The following is a 21270-nucleotide window of genomic DNA, read 5'->3' on the forward strand; positions in this document are numbered from 1 at the left end:
AAATAGATAATCACTCTAAAGATTTCAAAGGACCTTTACATCCCTTGTAAGCTGGATTCCTAGGTATTTTATTCTCTTTGAAGCAATTGTGAATGGAAGTTCATTCCTGATTTGGCTCTCTGCTTGTCTGTTACTGGATGTAAAGGACCTCTTCAAGGAGAACTACAAACCACTGCTCAGTGAAATCAAAGAGGACACAAACAAATGGAAGAACATACCATGCTCATGGATAGGAAGAATCAATATCGTGAAAATGGCCATACTGCCCAAGGTTATTTATAGATTCAATGCCATCCCCATCAAGCTACCAATGAGTTTCTTCACAGAATTGGAAAAAACGGCTTTAAAGTTCATATGGAACCAAAAAAGAGCCCGCATTGCCAAGACAATCCTAAGTCAAAAGGACAAAGCTGGAGGCGTCACGCTACCTGACTTCAAACTATACTACAAGGCTACAGTAACCAAAACAGCATGGTACTGGTACCACAACAGAGATATAGACCAATGGAACAGAACAGAGTCCTCAGAAATAATACCACACATCTACAGCCATCTGATCTTTGACAAACCTGACAAAAACAAGAAATGGGGAAAGGATTCCCTATTTAATAAATGGTGCTGGGAAAATTGGCTAGCCATAAGTAGAAAGCTGAAACTGGATCCTTTCCTTACCCCTTATACGAAAATTAATTCAAGATGGATCAGAGACTTAAATGTTAGACCTAATACCATAAAAACCCTAGAAGAAAATCTAGGTAGTACCATTCAGGACATAGGCATGGGCAAGGACTTCATGTCTAAAACACCAAAAGCAACGGCAGCAAAAGCAAAAATTGACACATGGGATCTAATTAAACTAAAGAGCTTTTGCACAGCAAAAGAAACTACCATCAGAGTGAACAGGCAACCTACAGAATGGGAGAAAATTTTTGCAACCTACTCATCTGACAAAGGGCTAATATCCAGAATCTACAAAGAACTCCAACAAATATACAAGAAAAAAACAAACAACCCCATCAAAAAGTGGGCAAAGGATATGAACAGACATTTCTCAAAAGAAGACATCCATACAGCCAACAGACACATGAAAAAATGCTCATCATCACTCGCCATCAGAGAAACGCAAATCAAAACCACAATGAGATACCATCTCACACCAGTTAGAATGGCAATCATTAAGAAGTCAGGAAACAACAGGTGTTGGAGAGGATGTGGAGAAATAGGAACACTTTTACACTGTTGGTGGGATTGTAAACTAGTTCAACCATTATGGAAAACAGTATGGCGATTCCTCAAGGATCTAGAACTAGATGTACCATATGACCCAGCCATCCCACTACTGGGTATATACCCAAAGGATTATAAATTACTCTACTACAAAGACACATGCACACGTATGTTTATTGCGGCACTATTCACAATAGCAAAGACTTGGAATCAACCCAAATGTCCATCGGTGACAGACTGGATTAAGAAAATGTGGCACATATACACCATGGAATACTATGCAGCCATAAAAAAGGATGAGTTTGCGTCCTTTGTAGGGACATGGATGCAGCTGGAATCCATCATTCTTAGCAAACTATCACAAGAAGAGAAAACCAAACACCGCATGTTCTCACTCATAGGTGGGAACTGAACAATGAGATCACTTGGACTCGGGAAGGGGAACATCACACACTGGGGCCTATCAGGGGGAGGGGGGAGGAGGGAGGGATTGCATTGGGGAGTTATACATGATATAAACGTCATGCACATGTACCCTAGAACTTAAAGTATAATAAAAAAAAAAAAAAAAAAAAAGATTTCAAAGGAAAAACCAGAGGAACTATTTCAATTCCTTACTGCAGGGCCTGGAGGTCCTGGAGGTCCAACGCTGTCCTGTGTACACGTGCAAGAATTTGGAAAAGCAGGGCATTTTGCCTCATCTCTCTGCAATTTTGAAAAGAATATTTACCTTTAAATTTAGAGGAAAAAATGACTTCCCATCCCCACCCCCACTTACATGCACAAGGAAGTCTGTTTCCCAACTTAAAGAAATAATTTTACTTATCATTATAAATAGTCTTATGTTGAAACTTGCTGTGCTCTTTTATGTCTTTATTTTAGGCATTACATTAGGAAACCTCACTGACAAAAAAATGTTTACGCGACCACTGAGACCTCTGGTAATTTAATCCAATTTCCTCTAATCCGGTGTTAGAGACTTGTTGTGTATCTCAAATATCAATTCCCATTTGGAAAAAAAAAAATCCAAAATTCTGTCCTCTTTCTTCATTAGCCACATTGTTTTGTCCCTCACTTCATTCAGGTCTCTGCTTAAATCTCCCCTTATCACTGAAGGCTACCATCACTGTCTATCCCTTTGACCTGATTTGTTATGCATCCTAGGATTTTCACTCAATAATATAGTATATATGTCATTGTTAATTCGTTCTCTCCCAGTGCCTTTCACTGGAATACTCACTTTTTACTGGCTTAAAACAAGTACACAGATTGGTGCCCGGCTTATAATAGGTGCTCAATCAATATTTGCTGAATAAACAATGCACACCCTTCCTGTGGATGTATGTAGGTCTTTGCTGGTCAAAAGTTTCAAATCCATCACCAACATTCAACACTGTAACTATTACCACCTACACAGATACTACTAAAGAAAGGCCATCATCTCAAAAAGAAATACTGTGGTTATTTCTACCATCTAAAAAACCTTAGTTATCCAGAAAGGTGCTGGCTTGTTCTGTAAAATGCTGATATTTTACAAGCAATAAGAGGGCTTTACAGTAAGTGGGCTTATCAAACACATTAACTCAGCAGGACTTTTCTATTAGGGAGAATTTCCAGATACAGTCTGTGCATTCCCAGTTTGTGAGGGAGGGATCGCACCGGCGCTGGTTTTTCTGTAGTAGCTGGTGAGCACCCACACGTTGCGTGTCTTTTAGCTCCACTCTGAAGATGCAACTGCAGAGTGCTACTTCCTCTCTCAGGCACAAGGGTTCATTCCTGGGAAACTGTTAAAGCCATGACAGAATTCAATTCTGTTTTACTTACCCTAGAGGGAATATCACAGCATCTGTCTCTACTGGTCCACACTGGGCTGCAGACAATGTCAAAACTCTGGATTTGGAACTGCAAACAACCAACAGCAACATCAGCTAAAAATGCATGAAAAACATTTTATATTGGCATTTCCACATTGTAACCATTGCCAACTTCTCACACAGACTCTGTCAAGGGTGCGAGCCATTGAGAGCAATGTGATCCTTACTTCATGAGGAAAGAACATAAAAACATATGCCTATGAGAAAGAGATAGAAAAGTGAAACATGTATGTAGATTCCTACTCCTGATTCACTACTTTAGCCAAAATGCAATGTTTGAACATATGCCTATGAGAAAGAGATAGAAAAGTGAAATGTGTATGTAAGATTCCCACTCGTGATTCACTTCTTTGGCTGAAATGCAGTATTTGAGTTTTGTTTCATTTGTTTGTTGTGTGCTTTCTTTTTTTTTTTTTTTTTTTTTTTTTTTTTTTTGCGACAGAGTCCCACTCTGTTGCCCAGGCTGGAGTACAGTGGTGGGATCCTGGCTCACTGCAACATCTGCCTCCCAGGTTCAAATGCTTTTCATGCCTCAGCCTCCTAAGTAGCTGGGATTACAGGTGTGCACCACCATGCCCAGGTAATTTTTTTGTATTTTTTAATAGAGGCGAGATTTTACCATGTTGGCCAGGCTTGTCTTGAATTCCCAGACTCAAGTGATCCACCCAAAGTGCTAGGACTACAGGCGTGAGCCACACGGTGCCCAGCCTTGTGTTATTTTTTAAGAGAATATTAATTTCTATAATTAAATGAATTTGAAGCCTACACACATTTAAATCAAAGTTGTTTTTTGTTTTGTTTTGTTTTGAGGTGGAGTCTCACTGTTGCCCAGGCTGGAGTACAGTGGTGTGATCTTGGCTCACTGCAACCTCTGCCTCCTGGGTTCAAGAGATTCTCCTGCCTCAGCCTCCCAATTAGCTGGCATTACAGGCGCCCACCACCACACCTAGCTAATTTTTGTTTTTTTAGTAGAGACGGGGTCTTACCATGTTGGCCAAGCTGGTCTCAAACTCCTGACCTCAAATGATCCACCTGCCTCGGCCTCCCAAAGTGCTGGGATTATAGGCATGAGCCACCATGCCCAGCCTAAATCAAGCTTTATGAGCCCACCCTTATAGAAAAGTAACATTAAAGTAAATTAAAGAAACAATTCTTCACTTATTCTACAATTGATGCTCTTCTTTTTAGAAACTATTACCAAGGGGTTGACTAATAACTTTTCTGATATCCTCAACTATTTCAAGATAGCATATATCTTATATCTTTCTATAGTTGAAAAATAAACTACTTTTGATAAAAAGTAAAAAGTTGTTTAGACAATGTTATTCTTTTAAAAACGTGATGTAATTGTTATACTTAAATGTCAGATTCAATATACAACAGAAGGTTTGGATTTTAATCAAAATTATATTACATTTGAACTAATTGTTTCTATATTGTGGAATAAAAATTTTCCTTTTGAATCTAGAAGAAAATCCTGTCCATGAAAGAAAGCTAAATTAAATAAATAAAGCCATTTTTAAAATAATAATTACAGAAGCCAAACAGGTTAGCTTTGCTTTTAGGACAATAGGTCTATTGACTGACATTGACTGATTGATTGATTGAGACAGGGTCTCAGTCTGTCACCCAGGCTGGAGTGTAGTGATGCCATCATAGTTCTCTGCAGCTGCAAATTCCTGGGCTCTAGCAATCTTCCCACCTCAGCCTCCCAAGTTGCTAGGAATACAGGCACAGGCCACCACATTCAGCTGATTTTTTTTTTTTTCCTTTTTATAGAGACAGGGTCTCACTATGTTGCCTAGGCTAATCTTAAACTCCTGGCCTTAAGTGATTCTCCTTCCTTGGCCTCTGAAAATGCTGGGATTATAGGCACGAGCAATGGTGCCTGGCTTTGAATGACATTTAATATGAATTTAATTAGCTTGGTATGATGACAACTTTAGATTTAAATTTTCCCTACTAGATAGCATTGTAAATGGGGTTATCACTCTCTGCCTCAAACCTGAGATGGTGAAAGTTGTGAGTAATGGGGTCAGCTGGCTGCCCTACTCCACTGATCCTTTTGAGACAGACAGCCGAATGGCTCCTCTGTGAGCAAATGCGGGCTCTGGTGAAAGTTGCAACTAGTGTCCCCAAATGCTTAATATCCTGATTGCACAAATCTGTATTAACAATTATTGCTGAAGAACAAAATAGGAACAATTTTCTATTTCACTGGGTATGCTGGCAACTCTTTGTGTGGTATTCTCCAATTTGATCCTGTTTCAAGATGACTGCATGGTGTTCCCTGGTGCCTTGACATCTTATTTTGTTTCTAGTAAGTAGTTAAAGCACATTATTATGTTCTGTGGACATATTTTCTCAATGTACTTCTTCCAATGTTTTGATCTGACCAAGAAATCTGACAACTTAAAACTCACTGAGAAAAACAGAATAAAATAAAACTCACGGAGTTGTTTAGAAAATGCCATTTCAATCTCAACACAAGGTACCAAGAAAAATAAAAATGTGTTACTCACTGCGGCTGATTTCCTTTCCCCTTTAAGGAGTTTTCCAAGAATTTCATAACCATCAGTTGTTACATTTCCAGCTTCCTTGATGTCTTTTTCTATAATTTCATAGCAGTCAACGTAAATCTTAACACTTTTTGGAGTCACCACAATATGAACCTAAAAAGATAATTTGTTTCCATTATAAAATTTCTACACTAAAATATTAGCTGACTCTGCATAGTTCAGGTCAGATTTTTTTTACTTTTTTAAGCTATTTTCATTCTAAATCAAAAGTCTTACTCTAAAAATCCAAGAACAGTTGGCAATGTCGATGAAATCATTCACTGATAATATGAAATTAGACAAGCCACTTAACCTCTGGTCTCAGTTTCCTACATGCACATACACATGCATAATTCCTTGTTTTCCCATTATCTACTCTTACTGAGATGACCAGAGAGGATGTAGTAGATGAAATGACTTTGTAAGCTATAAAGAGCTATCCAAATAGAGGTTAATAAATCATGTATATATTATTATATTCACTACAAAGAAATTTCAGATGTCTTCCACTAATTTTGCTAAATTCATCTTTCAGTTTGTTGTTCTCCAATCTCAGGCAGAAATAATCTGCATACCATATAGATATCTCATACAGTAAAGAAGTAGCACATGTCTTCTATAGGGATTCAACTCTGGACATCAACAGAATTCAGGATTCAATTTCCTTTTAAGGAAAGAAGTTTATATTGATTTATTTTTTGTTTGCTACTGAAGACACACAGAATGTTAACAACTCCATTAGTATAGATAATTAATAAAATGTTTGTATTTCAACAATGTAAAGAATGGTCCTGGGTAATCCCTGTCTGTATAGTTATGCTCAGAGTTTCTACTTATCACAGCACAAATACTCAAGTAAGCCCTTGGTAATGACTTTGAAAAGTTTGGCAGCAAATTAAAAGGAACAGAAATTCCCTTAAATGTTCTCAGTCAATAAGCATAAGAATAACTTCTAAAGTATTTTTTAAACTAAATATTTTTCCCACATGGAATCAACACCAAAACATAAGTTTACTGCATCTGTGATCAATATAAATTACATATTGCTTTTATATAAAAGTAATACATAGGTTATTAAAAATAAAGTTTAAATGCCCCCAGGACAATCAACTAATACTGAACTCAAGAAGAACACCATACTAGGATTTTTTTTAATCTAATAAGAACTAAAACTTTTTGGCTCATATATGAACAACCACAGATGCAAACTTTGACAAGGCATGTGAAAAGCTGCAATATCCAGAAAAATTATTTCAACATTTTTAATTTGTGACAAAATTATTTCAGTAACACTCATTGAATGCTAACCATAGAGAAACACATTCTAGAAGTACATTTTGCTAAATTTATTCAATGTGTTTTACTGCAGTTTAAACGCATTTCAGATTTGGCCCTTTACCTGTAGATCATTGTGCCAAGTATGTAGAGTAACCAACCTATTTCCCAAATGATGTGTTGTTGATCCCAGACCAGTAGAAAAAAATAGGGACCCTCTTGTCACTCGTCTCCCTTCCCAGACTCTGCCATTCTAGTTCTCTTTCTTATTATAAATGTCTCACGTAAATCCATGTCATCTTTTAACCATAGTAGGGAGACACAACAAAAGCTTTTCAAGAGAATCCCCAAGAACGGATAACTGTCTGTCATTCCTTAATTAAACTATTTTAGTTGATCCCTCTCCTCAAAGGTCCCTCTCCCCGTTACTGTCACTAATTTCCTGTTCTTGAAATATTGTTCATTCTCATCCCAGGTTTGAAAAACTTCAATTCAGGAATTAGATGGAAAGTGAAAGAAGAGTGCTTGAATCCTTGGCTCAGTAAAAAAATGTGAACAGCTGAGAGTGACTGAAGGTGGTACTTGAATTGATGGGATAAAAGAGAGTGGGCCAATGGGGTGGGGGTATTTTATACTTGCAATTTGCAAGATGCTAGATCTTAGATTAAATTGGTTCAGCACATACACACACACACACAATGGTAACTGTTGAGATAATAGATATGTTAATTAGCTTGACTGTGGAGATCATTTCACAATGTATGTGTATATCAGAACACCTCATTGTACACCTTAAGTATATGCAATTTTTCTATATGACATCTCAATAAAGCTGTTTAAAAAGAAAGGATGGGTTTAAGGAATGGAGGACAAAAAAGAGCACAGTGGGAAAAAAGGAGAAACTAAAAGAAAGATTATTAAAATCAAAAACAAAGAAGAAGGTAGGCAGTTTGGAAAGAAAAGGCAGAGCTTGTGAGGAGAAAAAAATAGGCATTATATAAAACCCAAGAATGCAAATATCTTTCTGGGGAGGCAAATGGTATAAAGAAGAGAATGTCAAAAAAAATTGTCTTGATTTGCAATCATTAATGACTATCACTACAGACCTCTAAAAAATACTGCCTTTTAAAAAATTCAGATAAAATGAAGCATTCCATGACAGTTGGAAATTTTAAAATAACAGTTACCAGTGGTTTAGCAGATGATCAGATTCTCAATATCTTCAGTGGTTATGAAAGGAAAAATAAAAATAGTCCTTTTTAGCAAGTTACTCAAATGTAAGTTTCACTGAGCCAAAAAAGTTCATAAGAACTTTGCCAGATTCAACATCTAAGATCAGATAAGGATCAGTTGAAGCCAATAACACTTGCCAAACTAGAATTTGCTTTTCCGATGAGGCATTTATTTTACTTCACTTCACTATGGAGGTCTGTAAACCTTAAGTAGATATACCATTGTACTCAGAGATTTTTGGTTTTCCCTTTTTTTTTTTTTTTTTTTGGTATCACTAATATGTACATTGAAGCTTCCTTGGGCTTGATGAGGAGAGTCCTTTACCATCCTTATCAAAAATCTGATTAATGAATAAGAACAACAATCTGGAAAGAAAGCAAGATTCCTCAGGAGTAGAAACAGTAAGAAATACTGCTAAATCTACTCAGAAGAAATTTATTCAATTTTCACTTGAGAATCAGCTTGAACTGGAAACGTCTGTCTTTTATGTATAAGGGCTAATCTTTCTACATGCCACACTGGAGAAATTTTAAAGCATTTGTGCAACAACTGGTATTCCTGTTAACATAATCCAATGGATGAAGAAATACCATTAAAAAGTCAATTCCTACACATAAAGGGGAAAAACACATACTGTGGCCTATCAGAGGGTATCAGGTGAAAGGAAGAAGAGGATCAGAAAAAATAACTAATGGATACTATGCTTAATACCTGGGTACAAAATAATCTGTATGATAAACCCCCATGACTCATGTTTACCCATGTAACAAACCTGCACAGCTTGCACACATACCCCTGAACTTAAAACAGAATTTTTTTAAAAGTCCATTCCTAACCTCCATTCCTAACCTAGATTGTTCTTTTTATTTCTAACGCTTCCAACTTCAGTATTTTCTAAGTAAGAAGTGCTTATTTGTCAATGAATTGTCCTTTAGAAACCTGAAAAAAAAGTTTCTACTATCTGCTGGATGTTGACATACAGAAAATTGATTAAGATAATCAAGAATAGACAATCCCTAGAATGCATCTTAGAACTTTTAATAAGATTTTCTAGAGAATTATGTTTTTAAAGAATGTGTGTTCACATAAAAATTAATCTCATAAACATTTATCTTAATTATTTTGGTAGATATTGATAGCTTTTGGATTGATAAAAATTATTCTGCATTTCACTGGCATGTTTGTACTTTTCAATAAAATACAAGCAGAAGATATATTATCAATTTTTGCATTTCACTGGCACGTTTGTACTTTTCAATAAAAAGCAAGCAGAAGAAATATTATCAAAAAAGATCCACTAAAATTAAGCTTTTCAGACTAAATGACACAAAGATTCATAACAAAATGGTAACCAGAAAAGTAGGTGAATAATATTATATATACTATATGATTCAAATTTTAAAAAGAAATAAGCATTAAAAAATATCAAAATGTTAGTAGTTATCTCTTGGTTAGTATATTGTTTTATTTTAAATATTATTTGAATTAACCAAATTCTCTAAAATAAGATTTTTTTTAGATGTTATTTTTAAAAGACATAGTTACAATTCTACCAATTTAACATGATATTTTAATAAATAATAAATTTGTTTTATATTTTTTCTAGAAATAAGACTCAAATAATCTTATGTTTTTACCTTATGAAAACTTCCATAAAATAATGTCTTTACTTCATCTGTGTCAAATGTAACAGTTTGTACCTCGCCTCTTATATCCTTGTTAAAGAATGATAACGTCTTGCTAGAAGCTGTAATCAACATAAAGTGTTATTAAATCACATGCATTGTATACCTTTTATTTAAAGTATTAACAAATGATTCTTTGAGAGATTTCTTTAAAAATAAAATAATTTCTGTTGTGATAAAATGTAATTAGGATATTTACTGATGTGTTATACTTGGAAAAGTTCAAACATAAAAGTATATACCAAATAAATATATATAATGTATATTCAGAAAGTTTTTTAAAAGAGAAAAGAAAAACATATTCAAAACTAAGTATGCATGTGCCTTAAGATAAAAATTCTTACGATCTGCAATCACTCCAACTTGTGGTTTGTAGTCTCTGTCTGTGATTTGCCAAATTGCAAAAGGGTCACTGGGAGTTTCTGGGAGAAATCTGAATAATAATATAATCGTGTATGAAGGAGGGAGTCCATTTGGGTGTAGGTCTCTGTTGGATAAAATGAAAGAAAAAGGAGAAGAAAGAAAAAAACAAAAGGAAGAAAGAAAGATTGATTGATTTAACATCAAGAACAGATACTCTTTTAAATCTCTGCACCAGAATCTCATATGGGTAGTATTAGAGGCTATTTATAATAATCTGGCTCCTTCTGATTTCTCTTTAGAAGGAGAAAAATTTAGGAAGCACATCAAAAGAACAAGCACTAAAGATCCATTATGTAAATTGTAAGCGATTATTTCTAAATTGATAAAGTCATGAAAGTCTGGGAAATTACTAAATAGTCTTTTATCCTACTAGTAATAACTAATTTTTTGAGACACAGAGTATTATAAAATTATATGATAATTTTAGAATGATAAACAGTATGACTATGGATATAATTTAAAGAGAATGAATCTTACTAAACATATTTAATTTCAAATGTCAGCTGTATGAGATCATAAAATGGCTTAAGGTTTTAATTTCTCTCTCCCTCCCTGTCAGTAATAGTTTTTACAATTCCAAATTTCTCCCCTGAAATCAAATAAATCACCCCCAGAGCTCATATATTCCCAAAAACAAAATCCATTTTAAATGTGAAGGCCATATACATGTGCAAACATTTAGTGATGATAAAAGGATGTGAATTAATTGAAAGGAAATGTTTCTTGGCTCTAAGCTGTAAGACAAAACAAAAAACAAAAAATTGGTCCCATGTGTCCCTCCAGACTTTAGTCAATCATTGTTCTGGGGGAATCTTTGAAGCAGAATTAATGGTTTTCTATCTGAGACCATTTAACAACATTTTCTCCCTGAAGGTAAGAAAAAGAACCAGATAATAAACTCATAGAAAAGAAGCTATTCCTCCACGAATTTTGATAGAGGACACAGAGCTTTCATGTCCTAATACCACACCACTAATGCCATCTTGCTTTTAAAACATGCTCTGGGTAAGCCAACATGATGTCTTTTATATGTTCAAGAACTGTCTTTATAATATTCTATGTTACAAATAATATTTTCTCCACATCAACTCATCTCTCACCTAGCCCATTTTTCTCCTTCCTTAGTTAATTAGTGCTTGTGAAAAAATTATGTAATTGTATTTATGTTTCTTTCCTTTCAGTCAAAAGTTCTGAGGCTTGAGAAAACAATAGGCTGTCATAAGTTAAAATGTAGAAATCATATGTTGAGCTGACTGGAAGAGTTAAACACCGGGTATTACAGTTCACTGAAAAACCTAGAACTCCGAGCCAACATGGTTAACCATTAAGGAGTTAGAGACTTACAATGTGGTCAAACTACAACAATACGATCTGTGCCTCTTAAAGTAAATTAGCTTTGGTTTTAGTCTGAATTTTCCATCAGCTTTCTCAGAGCATTTCATATTTCAGACATCATTTCTGACCCTGTTCTGAGCTTACAATACCTTTATTTCTCATTGTTCTTTTCTCTCCATAAACTGGCAAACATATTTTTCAACATAAAAAGTTTTCATTTTAATGAATAAGAAATACAGATTTCAGTTATCATACTCAGGTGCAAACATTCATGAAGTAAAATAACATCTACAGCTACACAACAGATTGCTAGAGCATCAGCCAATAAAAACTAAATGCCAACTGTCTGATCATGGACGAGAAAAACTACCTTTCATTTTCTAGAGGTCTGAAACACTAAAAAGAATGTTTGCTCTCATTCTGCACTTATTCCATCCAGTCTTCTGCACCACAGGGAGAGATGTTCAAAATATTAAGTTGCCTTCCTGTTTTAACAGCTTTTCTAGCCTTAAATTCAAAAGGGTCAGTAATATGTTACCGGCATGAGCTTCTTGGATCTGGGAATAACGAGGCCTGAGTCTTAGTCTCCTGTGTGCAAACAACTATGTAACCTGGAAACAATTAACCCAACTGTATTTAAGAAAACCCATCAGGGTCATCCATAAGCAGTCTTCCGACAATTCTAAAGTTCCAGGATTCTGGGAAGTCAGCAAATATTCCAAGAACTTTCTGCAGGTCTTAAGAAAAGGAGAACTTCCTGTTGTCACACTTACGCTGTAGGCTGATTCACAAATGCATTCTTCTGAATCCTGTAAGCTGAGTAGCTGGGGAAAGACCCTGACTCCAAAGATACTCCTTGTACAGAAGCAAAATTCTTTTCTGTCAGGTTGTACGCTTCAAGCATCTTAAAACCTTTACATCAGAAAAGAAAATATTAAACGAAGTACATTTTAATTATTTTATTGCTTAAATCTGGAAATTAATTAGCCCAAAAGTATAAATGCTTACCTGGTGAGGTGTAGCCATCCAAATAAATGAGAGGACAACCTGCAATGTACAGTGTTCTTTAAGTATGATTCACCAACACGATGTACAAATTATATATGCACAGAAAGTAGCAACGAACATATTTCAAGTAATAAATGACATTGTTCATTTATTAAAATAACTTCTCTATTTACTCTTTTATATATTATTTCTTGTACATTTCCTATGTGTAGGAGAAATTATACTATTAACCAGTATAACACATATTTCCCTAACATTCTCTAATCCAACTGGAATTTTACAGTACTCTTAAAAATAATAAAATAGAATTAAAGGAGGAATTTTTCACATTTTCAATAGATTTAAAGAACTTCCCTCCCAGGGAATTTTAGATTTCTGCAAAGGTAGGAGGAGCTTGTCCATCCCCAACCCTCTTCTCTGCCAAGTCTCCAAGCCTCACCCTGGCTACCAAACACCAGGTAACAGTAACAAGTGTGCAGTAGTTTTTGCTCTGGACCCCTCAGAGCTGAGGGTACCAGATGGCTGCATCCAGGACCACTTGGAAGAGAAAAGAAACCACTCCAGCCCCCTACTCACTTTCACCAGTGCAGCTGCGCTCCGAACTTCAGCATAAATTTTCATAGTAAACCAAGAAAGTTTGTTTAACCAGTTCTGTTTTTAATAGAATGTTTAATGGAGAGGATTATTATATTTGTAAAGCATAGCCCTGTCTAGGATCAGGGGTCTGGACTAGCCACAGACCCCTGATCAATTATGTAGGATAAACTGCCTCCTGGTAATTATGGAGGATTAATTGCCTCCATAACCTATACCCCAAGAATTGGTGTTAATGGATGATGATAATAAATTGACTTAAATAATCAATCTTTGGTTCTTCACTATAGTTCAAAAGCTGAACTTGAAAATACAAACCCAAACAAACAAATGGGAATCAACTAAATTTCTGAGGAACCATTTTTTTTCATTGCTCTCTTGAAGCACGGATGTTGACAAAACAAATACCAATTGATTACTAATGGGGAAAACCTTCATCTCACAGAAATGCCCTATGTATGCAATTTGAGGCTGAGATTAATTTAACCAAATGTCATAGGCATTAGGTTGGTGGGAAAAGGATATATTAAAACACTTTATTTCCATACAAGGAAATTACATATTCAAGGCTAAAAATGAACTTCTGACAAGCACACATTTAGCATGATCGCAATAGGAACAGTGATTCATCAGGTTCTCAAGTGATTTCCCAGGATCTATTTATGCACAGCCTTGATCCTACAAAGGATATAGAATTGTCTACTGAGTAATTATTTTTCAGAATAAGTGAGGTTATAGATCCATGTTGTCTGTGACTTACTTGAAGTGGCAGTTTCACAAACAAATGTAATAAGATTGTCTTCGATCTTCTCAAAAGATTCAAAGTCGTCCACAATGAACACGTGCCGTTCACTTGGTTTGCTGGCAATGTTGGCAAGCTCATTGTAGTCGACATCAGCCACACCAACTACAAAGACACTGAACCCTGCAAAGTAGAATTTATAGAATGAATCACGTATCTCTTTTTCTGTCCTTGTTGTTAGAACAATGCAAAAAGATTCTTATCAGAAATGATGCTGTATTTTCTTACTGTACTCAAGTCCTTTTATTTGACATGAACTCTCTTTAATAAATACATACTTTTTCCAGGTCTTTCTATTTTCTGGTTTAAAGAATTCATTTAATTTGATTTCCTAAGATAAAATCCCAACAATTTAAATATGAAGATTTTAATAGCAGAAAGACTTTATGTGGTGCACACTGCCTTCCACAGATCCACAGTCCTGATACACACATGAGTTCTGCAGCCATTAATATTTTAAGCTTATGTGACTCAGAAGTTAAGAATGGGCTCATTTTAAAATCTGGGTTCTTGAAACTGATTTTCTCAGGAAACTCAGGCTCAAAGGCAGAACTTTGGCCATCTTGAAAATGGAATCTACAACTCTCACTGGCAACAGACAGGCTATGACAAATAAGCAAATTTAGGCTGTGACAAATAAGCACATTTTTCACTCCAAAAGCTAAATTTGACATCAGGGGAAAAAAGCTATATAAGGAATTAGAAATATATTTAGATAAAAATAAGGTAACATAAGAAGCAAATATTTATAAGCCCAAAATTAAATCTACCAGGAGTCACAAACATGCAGAAATCTGGGTAAAGTGTACAACACAATGGCAATACATTTTATAAAAGATCAGCAGGAACAACCTCTATTGAAAAAAGACAATATGACTTAGCACTAATCATAACTTATAATTTTAGCCAAAGAATCTTGCATGTACAGATGACAAGTTCCATGTAATTAAGTACTTTATAATTTACTACAACAAATTATGCATAAGATTCTCTCTAAAAATATATCCACCTTAGACGTTGCTTGGGACAGCAGTGGGTAGGGGGACTGTTAATGCAAGTACTGGAAATATCTACTTTCACCTCTAATGATCTTAAATAACTAATTCAAAGGACAGTGTTACCAGGAGGCTCTCAGTATATTTGACTTCCAAGGTCTATCCCAGAGATGACTCCCTAAGACCTCCATTCCTTGCAACATATCTTTTAGCAATCATTAAGTCTACATCTGCAAAGATGTGCTAAAGCTAAAGGCTTCCTTTTTCCTCTCCTTGCACAGGAAGCAGTATCAAGATTCATTTCTGCTATGGCAGGAAGCCTGCTCTAGCATCATCTCATTATCATTGCTTTCTGTAGCCTTCCAGCCACTATGGGAAAATGTGGTTTGCCCCTTGTCGATCCTGAACCACATCTTACACAAAGAATACACCATGTCATTTTGAGCAGTTGCAAACCATTCCATAATTAAATATAAATCAGCATTACAAAGGTATACAGTGCAGAGTGAAACAGAAACAATAAAGTAACATCAGCAAATTTAGTCTTTTGTAATCATTTGTGAACATTTAAAAATGTTAAAATTCCAAGTGCAATCAAATTCATGTATGTGCTTGCCTGACTGCTGGATGACCAAAGCCGCCTTCTTGACCTCATCCTGGGACCGACCATCTGTGACCACAACCAATACTTTAGGGACATTCTTCCTCATGCCACTCTCCCAAGTCAAGACTTTCTCCTTGATAAACGTGAGGGCCTTGCCTGCAGAATGAGGCGTGGAACATTTTAGTGTCACCTCAGTGAAAACTACCCCAATGCCATTAGTCACGCCCAACTGATAAGAATCTGGACATTAGCGTGAGATAATACACTCAGTTCTGCCACTACAAATGCTTGGAGAGTAAAGGTCTACATATACACGTACCTGTTCTTGTGTTTCCTCCTCTGTACCTAATATTCTGGAGGGCCCCAAGGGCTAGGGCCTTGTCATTGTATGTGTTCAGCTTGAACTCAGACTTGACCTCATCACTGTATTGCACAAATGAAACCTGAAGGAAAATGTGATTTAGCAGTGAGCATAAGTCATCTCATTTTATATTTCAATCTTCAAGTGATTCTCTAGCTGCAGAATAAAGTGGGGTTGGGGGGTTGTAAAAAGTATCTCAGATCTGATAGAATATTGTAAGCTCTTTATAGCTAATATTATAACACCTACTGCACTTGTCTCATTAAATTCTTTAATTTTCAATCTTCAATGAAATTGTCATAACTGATGTTAATAATGAAAATATACTATATTCATGTTGTGCCTTTCTCTAGGACATAGAAAGGGATGAATAAAGCTGGGGAGTGGTGAGATCCCAGGATTAGACATGAGAACATACCATCTCGAATCCAAATGTTGGTTAAACAGTTGACTCAGCCCACTGCTGCTTCTCACTGACTCTATCGGTTCTTTATGGCAATATAAAAATGTCACGTGTGTGATTATAATCATCCCTCATCACAAACTCATTGAAAATGGGATTTAGAGGAAAAAGTATAGGCTTTGTACTCAGGATTCACTGGGTTCAAATTCTAGCTCTGGCATTTAATAGCTATGTGACAACGGATTTTTTTATCAGTAAAATGAGGATAACTATACTTACCTTCTAGGATTGTTTTAAAGACTAATAATCCTGTATACAAAGTAACTGGTACATAGGAGTTAATAAAATATGGTAGCTATTTTTTGTTAGAAATACAAATTCCTAAAAGGATGAAAAAAAGCTTGCTTGTTGAATTAATGTGGTTAAATTAAGAATATAACCACATTAAATTTAGAATATAACTAGGGTGAATTTTTACTCTTCTTGGGTTGGATTAAGGTCTAGAGGATTATTTGAGGATTTGAAATTTACTATTCCATAAAAGAGGACATGTTTTGTTGATGAAATTGTTTGTGGTTTATTTCAAAATATCTTATTTTCATGATGCCACAATGATGATCAAACTGCCAAAATAAAGAAAATTCAGCAAAGAAATGGGAAAGAAAAGGAGGAATTGTTTTTTAAAAAGATAGTCTCTTGCTTTAAGGAGTCAATCATTTAGATAGAAGAGTAGATAGAAGACAGTCACACAATTAATGACAATATGAAGTGATATTTGTTGTAATGCAGCAATATAGACAAAATACTTCAAAAGCATGGAAGCCATCATGGCGCCTTACCAGAGGGGGTGGAATTTTAATTGGGTCTTTTAATTGGGTTAGGGTTACATGATGATTTATTCTTTGAGGCCTCTCATGGAAATATAAACTTCTCTAAGTACTTCAGTATAACAAATATATTCGGAGTGATTTCAGAGCAAGAAAATTGGTAGCTATCATTTTAAAAAAGCAAATGAAATATGCTTTAGCTCAACAATGGACATTCTTCTGGTCAAGGTAATTTTCTGTAAAGTAATGATAGAGGCAGCAAGTTCCACACACTCACTCCAGTCACTGTTTATCACTGATTCTTCTAACTTCACAGGGCATGAAAATCACAAAGAATTTAATATCCAGAACTTTGGATGAACCTCTATAGAAATGTGTCATGGTTGGAAGCAGGAAGTTAAGAGTCAGAATCCCCTAAGTTCTCCAACAGGAATATTATCTAGTCAAAGATAAAAACTAATAAACTAATAGAAAAAACATTTATTTTTCTATTTATTTCTCATGTACACCCAATTCCCTCCCAAAAATACATGAATAAAGGAAATAGTAAATAAGAGAAGGTTAAAATTGAGTTTATATTGAAAAGACTTTTTACTTAAAAAGAGTAAAAAGAGAAGTTCAAAGGAAAGGCAAGACATCACAAATGAGTGGCCACTGGTGGAATGACACTCACCTGAATCCCAGCAGGACTGATTTCATCAAAGCCTCCCACAGTATTGAAGATGAATTTTACAACTTTGTTAAAATTATCATCCCCGATGCTCCAAGAGGCATCAGTCAAGAACACAATATCTGCCTTGGCCCCTTTGCATACTACAAAAAAAAAAGAAAGCAGAAGAAGCCCCAAATCTCATGAATTCTTTCATTTAAATGAAATCACATAATTGAAAATGTAGTATAACACCTTGCTACGTAAAGTGTGGTTCTGTAGCAACAGCACTGCCTGGGAGCTTGTTAGAAATGCAGAATGTTGGGCCCTACCCCAGACTTCCTGAATCAGTACCAGCAGTAATAAGATGACTCATATGCACAATAAATTTAAGAAGCATTGGACTAACAGATCCACAATACCTGCTCTGGAATTACTCCATTTGTTTAGATCCATTATACAAAGATATAATCTTACCTCATGGAACTCTTCAAGTAGTTTTGAACAATAAATGAGAGGAGAAATCAAATAAAAAGTTTGGAGATTTGGAATATAATTATTAAAGATTGATTTTATGTAAATAAGTCCTTTTTTTTTTTTTTTTTGAGACAGGGTCTCACTCTGCCTTCAGGCTGGAGTGCACTGGCGATCTCAGCTCACTGCAACCTCCGCCTCCCAGGTTCAAGCGATTCTCCTGCCTGAGCCTCCTGAGTAGCTGGGACAACAGGCACGTGCCACCACACCCAGCTAATTTTTGTATTTTTAGTAGAGACGGGGTTTTACCGTATTGGCCAGGATGGTCTTGATCCACTTGTCTCGGCCTCCCAAAGTGCTGGGATTACAGGAGTGAGCCACTGCACCTGGCCAAGTCCTTTGTAAAATTTAAATTAAGCCACTAGAATCATACGTAGGAAAGAAGATTTTTATTTGAATATCTAGACTTGGAGGCTAAGAAAAAAATCTAAAAACAATTAACAAAATTTTAATTTATAAAAACTTAACAGAGAAGTTTAACACTGAGAGTGAACCCCAATGTAAACTATGGACTTTGGGTGGTGATGATGTGTCAATGTAGGTTCATCGTTTGTAACAAATGTACCACTCAGATGTGGGATGTTAATAGTGGAGGAGGCTGGGCATGTGGTGGGGAAGGGCAGTCTGTCTGGGAAATGAAAAATCTCTGCATCATGCCTGCAATGTTGCTGCGAACCTAAAACTACTCTAGAAAATAAAGTCTATTTAAAAAGAAAAAACTTGTTTTTAAACCAAGATTATTTACTGAATTTCTTTCTATATCTAATTTAAAGGAACCCATTATTATTTTACCCTACAATATTACACTACTAATTTTTAATTTTACTTATATAATAGGTTTAATAAAGTTGTAACATTCTACGTCCTTCTAAGATAAAATAAAAATATATTTAAAATCTGAAATGTTTTCTATTAAATGCTGGAGACAGCATATGAGAAAAGAATAATCCAGTAGTTATTTAACTTAACTTTAGCTTGATAAAGTGCTGAAGAATTGCCCTTAAGTGCTGAGAGACCAACCTTAATAAATCAGTATGTCGTTTTACCAGTTCACTGCAAGTTACAATTATCTTCACATTTTGGTGAATGGAAAATTTTTTAGCTTTGTGTAATCCAGGGAACTTCTCAGGTTGGACGCCAGGAATTTTAAAGCCAACAGCCTCAAGGCTTACGTTGCAAATATAGCCAAAAGGGTTCACAGTGCTTACTGATGCCAGCAGTTAGCAGAAAGAAATGTCCACCATGTAGGATCATGGAAGACCTAAATCTGTAAAACTGAGGAAACAGACTTCCAACTGAAGAGCTGGAATAATTTATGACTGATTTTATTCACACCAAAATGTGCCCAGAGATGGAGAGAAACAAATTACTGATAATCTTCTCTTTCAATCTAAAAACTCTTCAGCAGCAATAATAAATCAGAAATGTTCTATATTAATTGTAAATGATGCACATGCAGCATAAATAAGAAGTCTGTAGCTCCCTATCAGCTGAATGTATTGCCTATTTAGCTGTACTTACCATCCCGGGCTGGTGGAATGGTGGGAGGGGGAGGAGGGGTGGGTGGCTCTGTAGGGGCTTCTGTTGGTTTCACAGCTAGAATTTAAAAATAATAATTTTAAAAACACACCATGTGCACATTTTATATCCCAGAAAGTAAATTTTAAGAGCAATTTAAATCCTGGATACCAAATCAAGTCATACAAAATGAGACACCACTGTCATCAGTACTAACATACTGGGGATTTTATTCCATCCAAATTTGGTGTCACTGATAGTCATTCAACATCCACTACAGCTACAGAAAATAAAGATCTAAAGGGAAAATGTAAGGCCTTCAGATAGGGTCAAATGAGCAAAAGTCACTAATATGAATTCACCTTCTCACTCTCAGCAAGAGCCACCTCTCCCTCCTTTGGCCCTTCCTCAAAGTAGCCCCAACTCGATAACAGGGACAACTTGCAATTGCTACAGAAAAAGGTCCTGAACCAGCTTTAGACTCCACATTCAGGAACTCACCATCATCCTATCATTATTGCTACCCCTGGGGAGAGGTACCTGCACAGGATTCACTTAAGTCTTCCTTACCTAGAGCATTCTATTCTAAAGCCTTATGAAGGCTTTCCAGATTTCTCAAAAACTTACTGGTATGTTCTTTAACAGAGACTCCTGGTCCCTCGAGATTTGGTGTCTGCACAAAAACAGTGACACCATAATCAGTGTCTGGTGAAAGGCCAGTGAAGCAGTAACTGGTTTCTGATCCACGCACTGTAATTTCTTGTCCCCTGGTTCCTGATTATGACAACAAAGGAAAATGCCAGTGTCATCATCAATTATATTTCAAGACAATTTTATATATCATTGCTATAAACAAAATGGTATCTTCTTTACTGAAATTTAAAATGTTTCCACTACATGCTCCAGATCATTTTTTTCTTTTTTACACACATACCATCTGCAGGGCTTAGTTTTAGCCTGTAGGAGGTGGCTGCCCGGTGAGCTGACCATTTGACACAGAATGTATCCCACCCAATCTGGTGAGTTTTCAGATCTGTTACATTTAAATATACTATAAAATAAAGAAAGAAAGAGATTTACTTTGTAAATTAAAGCAAAAAAATACACTTTTAATCATAACACAATTTTCAAACTTTCACTGTGGGTGAAAAAAAGTTCAAAATTGTAACATGTTTCCTTAGAAGAAACATACATGAATCGTATTTGAAAATGTGGTACTGCCAAAATAGACCCCCCTTTCTATCACTGATTTTCAAGGAAAGGAAATCCCGTATAGTCCCTCTCACAACTAAGAATTTCAAAAACATCTCATGGAAAATAATGAAAACAGTTTCTAAAAGGCTATCTGCTAAGTCATTAAATAGT

The 21270-nt window shown here is 35.6% G+C and overlaps 1 protein-coding gene across 6 annotated transcripts in view; it reads right to left on the minus strand.

Annotated features, from left to right (window-relative positions):
- Window positions 1-21270, minus strand: part of COL12A1 (collagen type XII alpha 1 chain) — a 137328-nt gene that overhangs the window by 20302 nt on the left and 95756 nt on the right. For all 6 annotated transcript variants that reach the window (XM_033217688.1, XM_033217686.1, XM_033217684.1 and 3 more), the window contains 14 exons: window positions 20840-20956; window positions 20533-20679; window positions 19909-19983; window positions 17878-18017; window positions 15933-16056; window positions 15626-15769; window positions 13973-14137; window positions 12619-12657; window positions 12384-12522; window positions 10197-10339; window positions 9805-9914; window positions 5624-5773; window positions 3052-3129; window positions 1846-1932 (listed from right to left, as the gene is read on the minus strand). In XM_033217688.1, coding sequence (XP_033073579.1) covers window positions 1846-1932; window positions 3052-3129; window positions 5624-5773; window positions 9805-9914; window positions 10197-10339; window positions 12384-12522; window positions 12619-12657; window positions 13973-14137; window positions 15626-15769; window positions 15933-16056; window positions 17878-18017; window positions 19909-19983; window positions 20533-20679; window positions 20840-20956 — 1658 coding nt within the window. The remainder of the gene's footprint in view (window positions 1-1845; window positions 1933-3051; window positions 3130-5623; window positions 5774-9804; window positions 9915-10196; window positions 10340-12383; window positions 12523-12618; window positions 12658-13972; window positions 14138-15625; window positions 15770-15932; window positions 16057-17877; window positions 18018-19908; window positions 19984-20532; window positions 20680-20839; window positions 20957-21270) is intronic.

The sequence above is a fragment of the Trachypithecus francoisi genome, unplaced genomic scaffold (genome assembly GCF_009764315.1).
Source record: "Trachypithecus francoisi isolate TF-2019V2 unplaced genomic scaffold, Tfra_2.0 Lachesis_group10, whole genome shotgun sequence".
NCBI classification, from domain to species: domain Eukaryota; kingdom Metazoa; phylum Chordata; class Mammalia; order Primates; family Cercopithecidae; genus Trachypithecus; species Trachypithecus francoisi.